The sequence below is a fragment of the Benincasa hispida genome, chromosome 8, assembly GCF_009727055.1.
Source record: "Benincasa hispida cultivar B227 chromosome 8, ASM972705v1, whole genome shotgun sequence".
NCBI classification, from domain to species: domain Eukaryota; kingdom Viridiplantae; phylum Streptophyta; class Magnoliopsida; order Cucurbitales; family Cucurbitaceae; genus Benincasa; species Benincasa hispida.
Genome location: NC_052356.1, coordinates 45574014 through 45587259, shown reverse-complemented (window position 1 = coordinate 45587259; position 13246 = coordinate 45574014). Strand labels below are relative to the sequence as shown.

Genomic DNA, 13246 nt, shown 5'->3' with positions numbered 1-13246 from the left:
CATGCTGATTCACTAAAATTGATGTAGTTAGAGTGTGTAGGATCTCATTAGCTTCCATTTGTTGAATGTTAACACCATCAAACCAGACCTCTTTATTTTGTGTTGTTTGCTCGACGGTAGAAATCAATGGTGAGGAGCTAGCTGCTGAATGTGAATAATGAAAATAGGGTTGGAACTTGGTAAAAAAAAAATCTAAAGATGAAATTACTAATTAGCCATTATGGTTTGGGCTTCGGTTAAAAAAACTAATTAGGGTCAGGATCCGGGCAAGGATACTATCCCCGTCCGCAGGTCCCCGATTTGACCCCATTCTCAGTCAAATAGAAGATTCTCTGACCTGACTAGTCAAACCGAAGATTTCCCGATCCGATCAGATCGGGACCCATAGGGACTTGATCTCGCGGTTTTTTTTTTTTTTTTTCCATCCCTACCTACCATTCTTAAAATTTCTCCCATTTCATCACTATATTTCAAAATTCAAACACACAAAATTTGGAGCTCCCTTAAATGGGGACCTAACATAGAGTTATTGGGATTTTGAAATCAAAGAATTTTATGAGTCTGCATCTTCTCTTTGCATTTCTTACTCTCTTTAGTCTCTAACATATAAACCCGAATCATCCTTTTTTTAAATTTTTCATCTTGTAATTCTTCCTTAGCCAAGTGCTCAAGCAGAATAGCAAAGCAAATACAAGTATTAGTAGAATAGCAAAAATGTGTTCCTCGTCATTAATATACATCAAACCATGAAAAATTATTTGTCATATATATTGAGACAATCTCTTCAAATAATTTCTCCTTAACATGAAAATTTAAAATTAACTTGAGATTTATGAAGGACATCCAAGATTATTTAATTAGATGCTTTTATTTGAGCATACTCCTAAGTGTTATTTATAAATACATGACATTATTAATATGATTTAAGTAGACTCGAAGAGGGTAAGATTATCTCATACATAGTTAATTGCATGAAACGAGTGTGTGTAAACCCCTTATTTATAATAGGGAAATGTGTAATTAAATAGGATCATAGGTATGTTTTGTAGGGTTCTTTTCTAGGGAAGGTATACAAATAACTTCACGAAAATTTGACTTAGAGCATGTAAGTTCTAGATATTGTCTTATTTTCTTTTTCGAACTAAATTTATATAATTAAAATCGATTATTAACCAAATATCGAACTAGTTTATTTAATTTTAATCAACACTAATATAATTCAACTAGTTATTCGTACAATATACTTTCAACCAAGAAATTATAGGTTCGAATCTCCACATATTGTTGATCCAAAGAAACACTATTTTATTTATCAAAACAATAAAGAAGAATTAAAAACATATTATTTCAAAAGTCTCCTTATTCCACCAACCACAAAAGGATTCTTGTAATGTAAACCACCAAAAGGGATCATAAAATGAGGTAAAAAGGAGAGAAACCTTCTAGCTAGCATAAGAATCCAAATTAGTCTAAATAACAAAGTACAATTCACCTTGAAGAAAAAATCACTTATAAAGAGGGAAAATCACAAACTTTCTGATCCACCACTCTCATTTCATGCATTAGAAACTTTCCATTTCTTCCTTCCCTCAATCCAAAATATTGTTGTTCTCCCAAAGCTTTCAACTACTATATAAATTGCCCCCATTCCCTCAAAATAAAACTCACTCAATACTCTTTAATCTATCACAATATATATCCACTAAATCCTTCCAAAATGACCTTTCAAAATGGTGTCTCTTCCTCCACGAAAGCTCAACTCCATGTCCCTACCATCGGAACCGACCATAATGAGCTTGTGAAAATCATTTCCTTTTCTCCTATTCAAAATGGTACTCATAATGGCACTCAAAATGGAGCTCAAAACGAGACCTCTTTTTCACCCGTTTTTCCTGGCTGCTATGTCGATATTGCCCCATGCTATCCTGGTATTTTCTTGGTTAAAATTTATTTTAGTCATTGTACCTTGAGCTAATCTATTTAATTTTAGTTTCTATACTTTTAGATGCACAAATTTAGTCTATATATACATTCAATAAATCTTAAATTTAGTCTCTCAAAGTTAATTTATATCGAATTTGGTTAAATAATAATAATAATAATTTTCATGCAAAGAAATATAATACGTGAATATGTTTTCAAAATTTATAATAAAAATGCTAATAGCTAAAAAAATACAACAATAAACTAACATCAACGACTAAATTTAAGATTTATTGAAAGTACAGGAACATATGAAAGTACAAAGACTAAAATTGAACCAACTTCAAAGATGATATCTTAGCCATTCTTTCTCCTAAAATAGAACCAATTCCCAATTAATTAAAAGTATAAGGATAATTTATAATTAGTCTTCTTTTTGAGTAGTATTCATAATCCATGATTATGCACTCTTTAATGATGTAATTTAAATTAACAGAGGAGGCACATGTCTATAAGCTAGAGAAGGTCATATTCAAGGGGAAATCCCAATATCAAGATCTTTTTGTTTTTCAGGTACTTTTTTTCATTTTTTTTATTTCTGGTCTACTTTCCTTAAATTAATTGTTACTTTTGTTTAATTTTGCTAAGTTCTTTTTTTTTCTTTTTTTTTTTTTTAATTGAAAATTAGTCACCAACACATGGGAAGGTTGTAATCTTGGATGGCTCCCTTCAGCTAACAGAGAAGGATGAGTTTGCTTATCAAGAAATGCTCACTCATCTCCCACTTTGTTCTATTCCCAATCCCAAAAAGGTGATTTTTTTTTCTTCATATCATAATGATTTCAAGTGTCTTATGAGTTACAATCTACTAGCTAATTTGAATACAAAATTTGATTAATACTTACCTTCTAGGTTTTGCTGATTGGGGGTGGGGATGGAGGGATTCTTCGAGAAATATCTCGACATGCTTGTGTGGAGCACATCGACATTTGTGATCTCGACAAAATGGTGATCGATGTAAGTTATACTTCTGAGTATCATATATTTTCGATCAAATCAAAAGTATTGTTCTTGAACTTTCAGGTTTGTATCAAAGATCAATGATTAGACACGGCTTTACGTTGTACCTAACTCCACGCTTCCTTTTTTTTTTTACACACACACACACAAAAAAAAAGTCACATGACAACCTTTTATTGAACCGCTCACCTAGCAACACCTACGTATTTTCATGTATCAAATAGATTAATAAACTTTAAAAATGTTTAATAAGTCCTTGATCTTTCAATTTTGTTTCTAATAGGTCTAAATCCCTAGACTTTAAAGGTATCATGTAGGATCTTAAACTTTTGATTTTGTATCTTATATTTCTTTGGCTTTTTAAAAGCTTCACGAACTTATTTAAGACAAGATATAGTAATTTCATTTTATGTCTATTAACTATTCATTTTAGTCTGTGTATATAGATTTTTTTTTTTTTTTTTTTTTTTTTTTTTTTTTTTTTTGGCAAAGGTGTGCATATATAGAATTATTAGACATAAAAGTTCATAAACCTAATTGACAGTTTTAAAATTCAAGAACCTATTATTGGAGGCAAAATTAAAAATTCAATGACTCAATTAGATTTTTCTAAAATTATAGAGATCGACAAAAACACAAATATGAAAGTTTAGGAACTAAACCTTAATTTAACCTCAGAAACTCAAAATTAATTATGTTTTAATTTTCAATTTTGCGTGGCTGAAATTATGAAAGAAGAATACATAATGAAAAGAATTTGTTTTTCCTTACTAATTAATAAAATGGTGTTTCATTTAGGTTTACAAAAGGTATTTCCCAGACATTGCTATCGGGTACAAGGATCCTCGTGTGAATGTATGCATAGGCGACGGTATGAAACATAGAACTACATGTCGTTCGAGGAATGTTGTCGGATTTTGTGTTTCGTGTTGTTTCTAATTGTCATAATGGTTGCTCGTTGTTTTAGGTGTGGCCTTCATCAAATCTGTTCCTCCAGCCACCTATGATGCTATTATAATTGATGCATTTCAGGGCATGGGTACGCTATAATTTTTTCATTGAATATATTTAAAACTTCAACTAATAATTGTCCTAATGTCTATTTGATTTCAAAATTTCTTCTCTACTATTGCAATAATTTCTCAAATTTTATGTAAGTGTTAATAATTCCGTTTTTTATCATTTCGTTTTTTAATTTTTAAAAATTGAACTTATAAATACTACTTTCACATCGATATGTTTTGTTTTGTTTTCCTTTTTTTCAAAAATGATGTTTTCAAATTTAAAGTCGAGCTTTCAAAATTAATAATAATAAAAAAAAAATAATAAACAAGCACAAATTTTAAAATTCAAAAAACAAATGATTAATGTAGCTTAAAGTTTCAATGTATATAATTATTAGTTATTAGTTTTAAGTGATACAACTCAGTATAAATTGAGATAACGATTTTGTTTTTAATTTTCTATTTTTCAAATTAATATTTGCTTCCCCTTGAATTTTTTACTATGGTTTTCAACTTCGTGAAAAAACAAAAGAAATACTCTTCTTTTAAGTGTTAAAAAAGTCAACAAAACTTAAATTTCTACCCAAATTTTAAAAACTTTTTGAAAACAAGTTTAATTTTTAAAACTCAAAATCGAAAACCAAATAGTTAGCTAACCATTCCATAATTTTTTTTCCAATTGAATGTGGGTTGGAGATCAGGGGCTTATGCAACAGAGCTTTCAAATGAAGACTTACTTAAATCAATGGCAACGGCTTTGAAGCCCGGTGGCGTAATGTCGACTCCGGCTGACAGCATATGGCAAAACAATTTCGCCATGGAAGATACCATAACTCTTTGCCGTGACATCTTCAAAGGCTCTGTAAACTATGCTTGGACCTCTGTTCCTTCATATCCAAGGTAAACCCAACCGAAAACAAATCCTATATATAGCTTTGTTTCATTTCCAAAATTCTTTACTTTTATGTTTCTGCACAATCTGAAGTTTTCTGATACCTTTCTTTTCCCTGTTAAATGATCCAAATTCAGTGGAGTGATCGGCTTCATGCTCTGTTCAACCGCCGGTCCATCAGTCGACTTCAAACACCCGGTGAACCTGTTGGATCCAGGAAATTTTGGTGTTGCAAAAGGACCCCCTAAGTTCTACAACCCAGAGGTGGTTTCTTCTTTCTTTTTCTCACATTTGTTCATAAGCCTATGCCATGCTATGCTATGCATACTCCTAAGATCTAGCTAACTGGCTGTGTAACTCTGCTGTTTAGATCCATACTGCTGCGTTTTGTCTTCCTGCATTCGCAAAGTCGGCGATGGGTTCCAAATACACATGAGGAACTCAGAAGTATAAGTATATGAACGAATTATGTGCATATACTAAAGTCTACCAAATTCAGTAGTTCATCAACTGTAGGCTGTAATGTGAAAGTGACAACGGGAAACTGTTGTCAATCGAGACTTTTCTAATATAAATGAATATCTCATCTATCACAATGGGAGATGTTTGATTTCAAGATCCTTTGGTTGCATGGACTTTATACAAAGATAATGAGGTAGAAAAAAATAGAAAACCAGAAACACTAAAACTCCAAGGTCGGCTTCTTCGCCGACAGCTGGTCGACGGGGGCTAGCCCAGTATATCTGGCTTGCACACCACATGGAATATAGGGTAGCTACAACTATGATAAGCTTTACCGACTGATATGATTGTTTTGAAATCGACTTTGCAGACTTCGCTCTGTCTCATAAAGAAGCATGAATGGTATTTTGAGTACAGGCTAAAGATTTAATGAAACTCAAATGGCACAGTGTAAATGAATATATTTGGTATCACGAACCTGTTAATGTAAACAAAGCCGCCAATTAAGCAAGTGCACAAGAATCCAACAACCATAACAGCATCTGGATTGATTGGTGCTCGGTTCTCCCACCAACCAGTGCTCAATATCCAAGTGTATGTTGACGAATGCCCGTTTTCCTGCAAATTTCGCGATAGAGATATAATAGTACAACCCATCTTGTTTAATTATATAAGTTTCTGAGAAATATAAAACATGAAAGAACAATCCCACTCCAAAGGGAGACGATTCAAAGAAAGTCGAAAATTGATGAATGAATTCATCAAAGACAAGATATATCAGTTGTACTTCTCATCTGATTGGATAATAATTTTCAACTAACTTGTGATATATCTTGTCTTGTTGTAAACCACCAAAGACCTCAAAAATCATTAACCAGACATTAATAATAACACTAATTTTCCCTTGCACCCTCCTAGATATAAGAAAACTTCTATTTGAACACACGTCACATCTCTTCATCACAGGTGCTTTACCTGAGATGCTTAATTTAGCAGCATTATATTAGGATACCACCTAACGAGAAAATTCAAAGAAATACAAAGAACGCAAGGATAGGAATATATTGTAATATCAAGAGAAGTTAAGATAAACTAATAGCTTTTCAGAGGGATATCTCTCCACCAAAGTCCCACAATCGAAGCTTTCAACAAAACGATCCAAGTCCCCCAAGGTGTCCAACTCCTCTTATTTATAACTAAGACACCACTAACTACCCGAAGTACCCCTTACCAATATCCTACTATTCTTACCTATAGACCACTAACTAGTATTCTCACACATCACTATATCAAGCAAGACTATTTTACTTTAAAAAATGATCAAAGAACTTACAGAGGCAGAAAGGTTGGTGATGGGGCAATTTAAATTCTTGATGTAAAGCTTACCTCAAACAAATGGTCAAGAAAGAAGTGTGAAAAAGAACCAGCTGAGATTAGCAACAAGCATTGCCTTCTATTAAGAGATACCTACATCAATACAGCAAAATAAACCAGGATGAAGATTAATATCTCAAGACAATCTTCTAAAAGATGACAATATTTTCCATTTCTTTTCACTAGAAGCAGCTAATTCATAAATATGTAAATCGAGTAACCAATCCCTTCTAAAAGAAAACAAAGAGTATATTTCACAGCCCAATTTCAAACCATAAGATAAAACCAAATACAACATCGTTCTAACAAATTCACCATCATGCTTGCAATCAATCCACACGAGCATAACTTAAGAATCATCTTACAACAAAGTAAATCAAAATATAATCAATCACAAAAAAAAATCGAGAGACCCAATTAGGTCTTCGCACAATTCTTCAGATTTTAGTAACCAACAACAAATTCAATGATCCAAAAATGGAACACGGAATTTCAAAATCTGCCGAATCGTGAAGTGAATTGACTCACCCCAGAGACGGACTCGAGGAGGCCCTTTTGGAGTAGAAAAGAGGAGAGCCAGGAGTAGAAGAGGCAGAGAGGAAGACCCAGAATGAGAATGTAGAAAACGGGATGATGGATTGCGTCGGGAACGGAAGATCCTGAGAAACCGAGAACGGAGGACAGCCAATCGGAGAAGGAGCCGATGTCGGGGCCGAAGAAGGCGTTGACGGTGTAAATGAGGGTATGGTGGGGGCTGAATCGGCCGTCGGTGAGAGTCGTCAGAGCGGTGCCTGAGCCCATGGCGTAGAGCATGTGCGGCCCAGGTCCAGGCATGGTTCGGTCTCAACGATCACAGTCGCAACCCAAGTTTCCGATCTCAATATTCAGTGGAGCCGACGGGAATGGAAGCCATTAACTCAGGATTTAGCAGGGGTGCAGGGGTTCAAATTCCCTCATTATATTTATTTTTACTAAATTGGATCCGTCACTTATAATATTGCATTGACAATTATTATAGTGATCATCATTGCTTTGTGGCAACTAAAAGATTAGATTTTATTTGTTTTTAGGAGCCGATGATTAATCATTTAGGATGTGTGTGAACATAAAAACTATCATAATAATCACATTTTACTATAGTGAATATTATTTTCTATTTTTCAATTAGTTATATTCGATACTATTTTAAAACCTCTATTTACTACACTATTTATTATTTACTATTTATTACAATTTTTATTATTTTATCTTTATCATTTTTTTATTCTTTGCTATCGTTTTACTATTTTATTCTCAAAATAAAATAGTTTATATCTCAAACACATATTATTATAATCCAAACTAAAATAATCTACATCCCGAACACAAACTATTGTAACTCAACTATAATAACCTACTTCTTGCCTCAAACACTTAAAGATTGACGGGATTGAGAATGAGTCATTAGTACAAAAAAAATATTAAATTATTATTATATTAAATTTTACAATAAATTTAAAGTACACAATTTAGATGACACTTTCTAGAAACTAAGAACTTGTTTGTATGAATTTTGTAAATGATTGTGAAGGATCAAAAATATGTTTTTAAATAAATCTAGAATGCTTGGCAAAAGAACTTAGTTGATATCGAAATGTGGATTATCAACAGATTTATATAATGGAAATTGAATTAATGTCTATAAATAGAGAAAGTTACACTCATGTAATGTTGAGTCGCTCATACTCCAATATTTATATTAGTACCATCAAATTTGTAAATAACTTGGACTAAAAGTTAATTATTTTTTTAAGTATAATAATATATAAAACAAAATTGACAAAAATCTGAACTAAATATGTAATTTTAAAAAATATATAAAAAAAAAATTAAAGGAAGCAAAAATGGTCCCTTTAATTAAAGTTCATGTATCAAAAGTTTCTTTTAGACGCGGTAGGTTGTACCGAAAGTTTTGGTTGAACCTAATTTATTATTAAAATGCGTTTTTGTTTTTGTTTTTATTTTTTTTAAAAAAAAAATTAGTAGTAAATATCACCAAAACTTCGTAACAAATCTTCAAAATAAAAACTATAATGACTCTTTACAACTAGGTTAACATCAAACGTCGTGTTGTTTTTCAACTTACGCATCCTTCTCAAAATGATTTGTCATAATGAAACTTTCTTTTTTTCTCAATTTATATAGTTCAATTGATTAAAGTATATATCATCAATTAAAATGTCAGATATTTGAATTTCTATCCTCATATATGAATTAAAAGAAATTATCTTTTTAGTTCATTAAATATAAGAGTGGTGATCGAACTTTTAAAGTATTAAAAAGACAATGAATAATCCTATAATATCTAGATGAATAAAACATCAAATATTGAACTAAACAATAATTAGTGAATACCTTATCTCCTAATAAGTATTCAAGTTGATATTTGTATGCGCTAAAAGATTGAGAAAATATATTCATTATAAACTTTAACCCGCTACATCCTACCTAAATCCTAAACTCTAAAATCCTAAATTTGTACGAATTATTAACCTAAATAGAGAAGATTGTACAATTGGCCCATTTTGGAGGTCCAAAATAAAAGTAGTTTTTTAACCTAAGATTTTTTTTTATCTCTTGCTTACATCATCCTCAACCAATTTTACAAAATTTCCCTTTCTCCATCTTGCAGGTTTTTTTCTTCTCCTCCTCCTCCTCCGGACTTTTGCTTTTCTTCTCTGACGAGCGACTTGATCTGACGATGTTGTAGAACGAGATTGAGCATTGGAGAGTGAGAAAGAAGAGAGGAGAGTAAGATTATGAGAAGAAGGGACTAGGGAGAGTGATCCATATGAGAGAGGAAATAGAGTTCAAGAACGAGAGAGTTAGTTTACAGTTCACGTGCACGAAAGTTTTGTTTTTGTAATTTTACTCGAATGTAACATCAATAAAGGATTAAAAATATCTCATTTTTAAAAAGTAGGCAAATCTCATTCTTTTTTTTTCCTCTAATTTAGATCATCGGTGCAAAAATTCAAAGATATAAAATTCGTACAATTGAACTCAAAATAGTTGGAATGGATGATTGCCCGTGCACGCTTTTTATAAAAGAACAGAAGTAATATAAATCTTGTTTTTTCTCGCATAAGCTGTGCCTCGTGGGATCCGTGCGAAGTGTTTGACTTTTTTGTATAACGTCAGAGTTTTGACTTTCATACCACATTTTGGGCTTTTGAATAGTGGAGTGGGCTTTCTAGAAAACCCAAACTTCTCGCACCTCATAAAGCCCACGGCCCAACTTCCCTGCCTCTCCAAAAAAATCCTTATAATTCTTTTGGCCAACGAGATAAATGACAAAATAAAATATTTCATTTTAAAAAATGACAATTTTTTTTTTAAAAATTAGAAAAATGGCAAAATGAATTTTAACACTATTAATTAAGAAATAAAAAATTGACCAAAATATCCCATCAGATAAAAAGTAGTGATATTTACTTGCAAAAAAATTGAAATAAAATAAAAGAAATAATCAGAATACAAATACACTAGTTTATAAAACTCAAACTCGGTGAGATATTCATATGTTAAACCTATGAAAGTTAATTTAATAATTGAAGAAAGACTTAATTTCTAATTTTAAAAAGTATGGAGTGTAATGCAAGAAAATGCAAAATCTGCAAACTCAACATAAAGTTACACACATTATCTAAGAAAACATAAATTATAGTACAAATACACCGTATTTGCAGACTAAATTTTTATAACTTTTTAAATCAAACTAAAACCATAATATATAAAAACTATATAGTAGGGAATACAATTACTTTGTTAAAAATGTATATTTAATTTAAACAAAAAAATGATGATGGAGAAAATTTTCCAACGAAAAACCGATTCTTGCAGAAAATTTTTGCCCCGTTCTCTGCGAAAAAATTCATAGGAACAAAAAATGGAATAGGGGTGAGGACGGAGAGGGGGCTTTCCCGTCCCACTGCGCCCATGGACATTTCTATGGCCCACCTCTCGTCGAAATGAAATAAAATAAATAAAAAACAATGGATAAAACCGTCCACTTTTTCTTCTCTTTTATAACAAAAACCGTCCACTTTATATATACTTTTTTGTTTTTTGGTTCTTTATGAAAATTGAGCAATTGCAAAATTAGTTGGACACTTTATATTTTTGGAGGCAGACAAATTTTTATTTTAAATAACATTATAAAGTCAATATTATCAAAAAAAAAAAAAATCCCTTGATATATCGAACATATGAAAATTTGAAAAAGAAAAAAGAAAAAAGAAAAAAGAAAATAGTGAATATTAGTTAGTGCCAGTAGGCAGTGGATAAAAGCGCCAGCGAATTAAGATTCCGTAAGTGGGACCCAACATCCCCTAATCATCGCCTCATTTTTCTAATCTTCTCATGCCAGCTAATCCAGGGCCCCACCTTTTTTGTACCATCTCATTCTCTCCGCGATACACCAGATCATACCCTCCTCACGCACAACGGCTCTAAAAAATAATCCCGTTTTCCATTTCTTTTTTTTAAATCTCTGTAGCTTCTTTTCGGATAATTCAACAACCGGCTATCCAATACTGGCCCCACCACTTTACCGGCAATCTCCGGTCGCCCACTGTTTCGTTTTCCTTCTTTCTAATTCTCCCCGTTGGCTCTATATACGGGAGCGTTATTCTTCCCTGTAAATCCTAATCTCTCTCTCTCTCTCTTCGGCCATGGGAGACCGTGACGGAGCTTTCAAAGAATTAGAATCAATCGGAGAAATCGATGGCGCCGATGCTCTTTTAGCCTCTAAACGCTATAGTTGTTTTTGCTTCCCTTGCTTTGGACCTCGCCGGTCGGCTTCCGACGAGGTATCATGGTGGGAACGGGTGAAGACGAAGGCAAAATCCACGAAGTTCGACGGAGAAGATCACTGGTGGACCGGCGGAATCAGATCCCTCAAAAAGCTTCGTGAATGGTCTGAGATCGTCGCCGGTCCGAGATGGAAGACTTTCATTCGCCGGTTTAATAGGAACCGTCCGGCCACTGTCAAGCTCGGGAAATTCCAATATGATCCTATCAGTTACGCTTTGAATTTCGATGACGGGCATAATGGGGATGTGGATTTCGACGGGGATGAATACAGTGGTGGTGGGTTTCAGAACTTCTCCGACCGGTTTGCTGCCGTGCCGACGCCTGTGAAGTCGTCGGGAGCGCCGGCGGTGAATGGTTAGGGTGCGGCGGTGACGGTTGCGGTGGTGATGACGATGGCGGTCTTGTTTTCTCCGGTGAAGTTGAACGGGCGGTTTCCGTCCGGTCTTGGGCTTTTAACGTATCTTTTTCAACTGATGAGCTGGAAGTTGACCGTTCGCGGTGAAATAGGAGGCGCCAATGGCGGCTGTACGCGTGTTAAATAAGATAGTCTGACTGTTTTTGTGGGGGTGACGTGGAGCAAAATGGTGGTGTTCATATTCTTATAGTTGATATAATTTTGTTTTTTTTCCAATTAAATTTGTATGATTCCAAATTTCAAATAGAGTTTTATTTATATAAATTATTGATATCAAGAGAAAGTGTGTGTATATATTTTCTTTTTTCTTTGTTAATTAAAAAAAATGGAGTTTGGTAGTCTGTATTATAGTTTACTTTTTCCAATTACAAATTATTAGTGTCGTGAAATGTAAATGGATGGAATTAAAAATTATTATTTTTCTTTAGTTAGGTGAAATTATAAGTATAGTTCTAAATGGTGTTGTTTCTTTATTAGAAAAATGTTTAATAAATATATGAACCTAACTTTTAATTTTGTTAAATAAAAAAAAATAATTTTGTTTGTAAGGTCATAAACTTTAAAAAGAGAATGTGTCTTGATAAAAAAAAAAAAAAAAAGGGCTCATTGCAGATTACCATGTTATCTTTTAAATTAATGACAATATAAAAAATTATTGAATTTGAAATCAACTATAAGTAATTACTTAATCGAAATCAATTAATGATAGGAAGGATACTTTATTTGGAGTAACTTTTAATTCTTTTAAGCTTTGTTTAAATATAATTTTATATTCTTAGAATCCCTTTCATTTGAATGTGATCTTCGTTCATTTATGTTTCCTTTTTCGGTAATTTAATCATAGAAACTCTAAAGTTAAGTGTGCTTAGCTTAGAGTAATTTTATGTTTGGTGGTGACCTCTTGGAAATTGTCATAGGAGACATAGAAACTCTAAAAGTATTTAAAACAAGTAAGGATGATATAGCCAAGTCGCAGGAGATATAGGAGAATGTCGAGACTATCAGGTGTCGAATCCAAATTTCAACATTTGTGAAAATATCAAGGAGAGTTTAAAAACATGCAAAAATTTGATAGTTTGTCTTAAGCACAAAATTTAACTTTAAATTTAATTAGTTCATCAATTTTTAAGTAATATTGAATATGTGAAAGATTATAGACACAAAATAAAAAATTTAAGATTGTATTAGATATTTTTAAATTTAAAAAAACTATTAAATATATGGAACGAAAATAAAATAACACCTCTCAAGATTTAATGAAATTTACTAGACATAAATTGAAAAATCCATAGTACTGTTTTT

The 13246-nt window shown here is 32.4% G+C and overlaps 3 protein-coding genes across 5 annotated transcripts; 2 read left to right on the top strand and 1 right to left on the bottom strand.

Moving 5' to 3' along the window:
- The first annotated feature begins 1553 nt into the window (after positions 1-1553).
- Positions 1554-5276, top strand: LOC120082529 (spermidine synthase 2-like). The gene is made up of 9 exons (XM_039037734.1): positions 1554-1928; positions 2420-2496; positions 2612-2734; positions 2836-2940; positions 3742-3814; positions 3911-3982; positions 4649-4847; positions 4977-5103; positions 5210-5276. Exons 1-9 carry the CDS (start codon positions 1718-1720, stop codon positions 5273-5275), a joined length of 1053 nt encoding a protein of 350 aa, XP_038893662.1. The 5' UTR covers positions 1554-1717; the 3' UTR covers position 5276.
- On the bottom strand, positions 3691-7674 carry LOC120082528. 3 transcript variants are annotated; one of them, XR_005483202.1, is made up of 5 exons: positions 7204-7674; positions 6688-6768; positions 5780-5919; positions 4685-5234; positions 3691-3952 (listed from the first exon to the last, which is right to left on the bottom strand). XR_005483202.1 is itself a non-coding variant. In XM_039037733.1 (4 exons), exons 1-4 carry the CDS (start codon positions 7507-7509, stop codon positions 5177-5179), a joined length of 585 nt encoding a protein of 194 aa, XP_038893661.1. In that variant the 5' UTR covers positions 7510-7674; the 3' UTR covers positions 4536-5176. The 3 variants fall into 3 exon arrangements, 2 of the variants coding, with proteins under 2 accessions (XP_038893661.1, XP_038893660.1); XM_039037733.1 differs by lacking the exon at positions 3691-3952 and having other exon boundaries at positions 4536-5234; XM_039037732.1 differs by lacking the exons at positions 3691-3952; positions 4685-5234 and adding an exon at positions 5360-5679.
- Positions 7675-11262: 3588 nt separating this feature from the next.
- Positions 11263-12227, top strand: LOC120083201. The gene has a single exon (XM_039038852.1). It carries the CDS (start codon positions 11388-11390, stop codon positions 11886-11888), a length of 501 nt encoding a protein of 166 aa, XP_038894780.1. The 5' UTR covers positions 11263-11387; the 3' UTR covers positions 11889-12227.
- The last annotated feature ends 1019 nt before the right edge of the window (positions 12228-13246 follow it).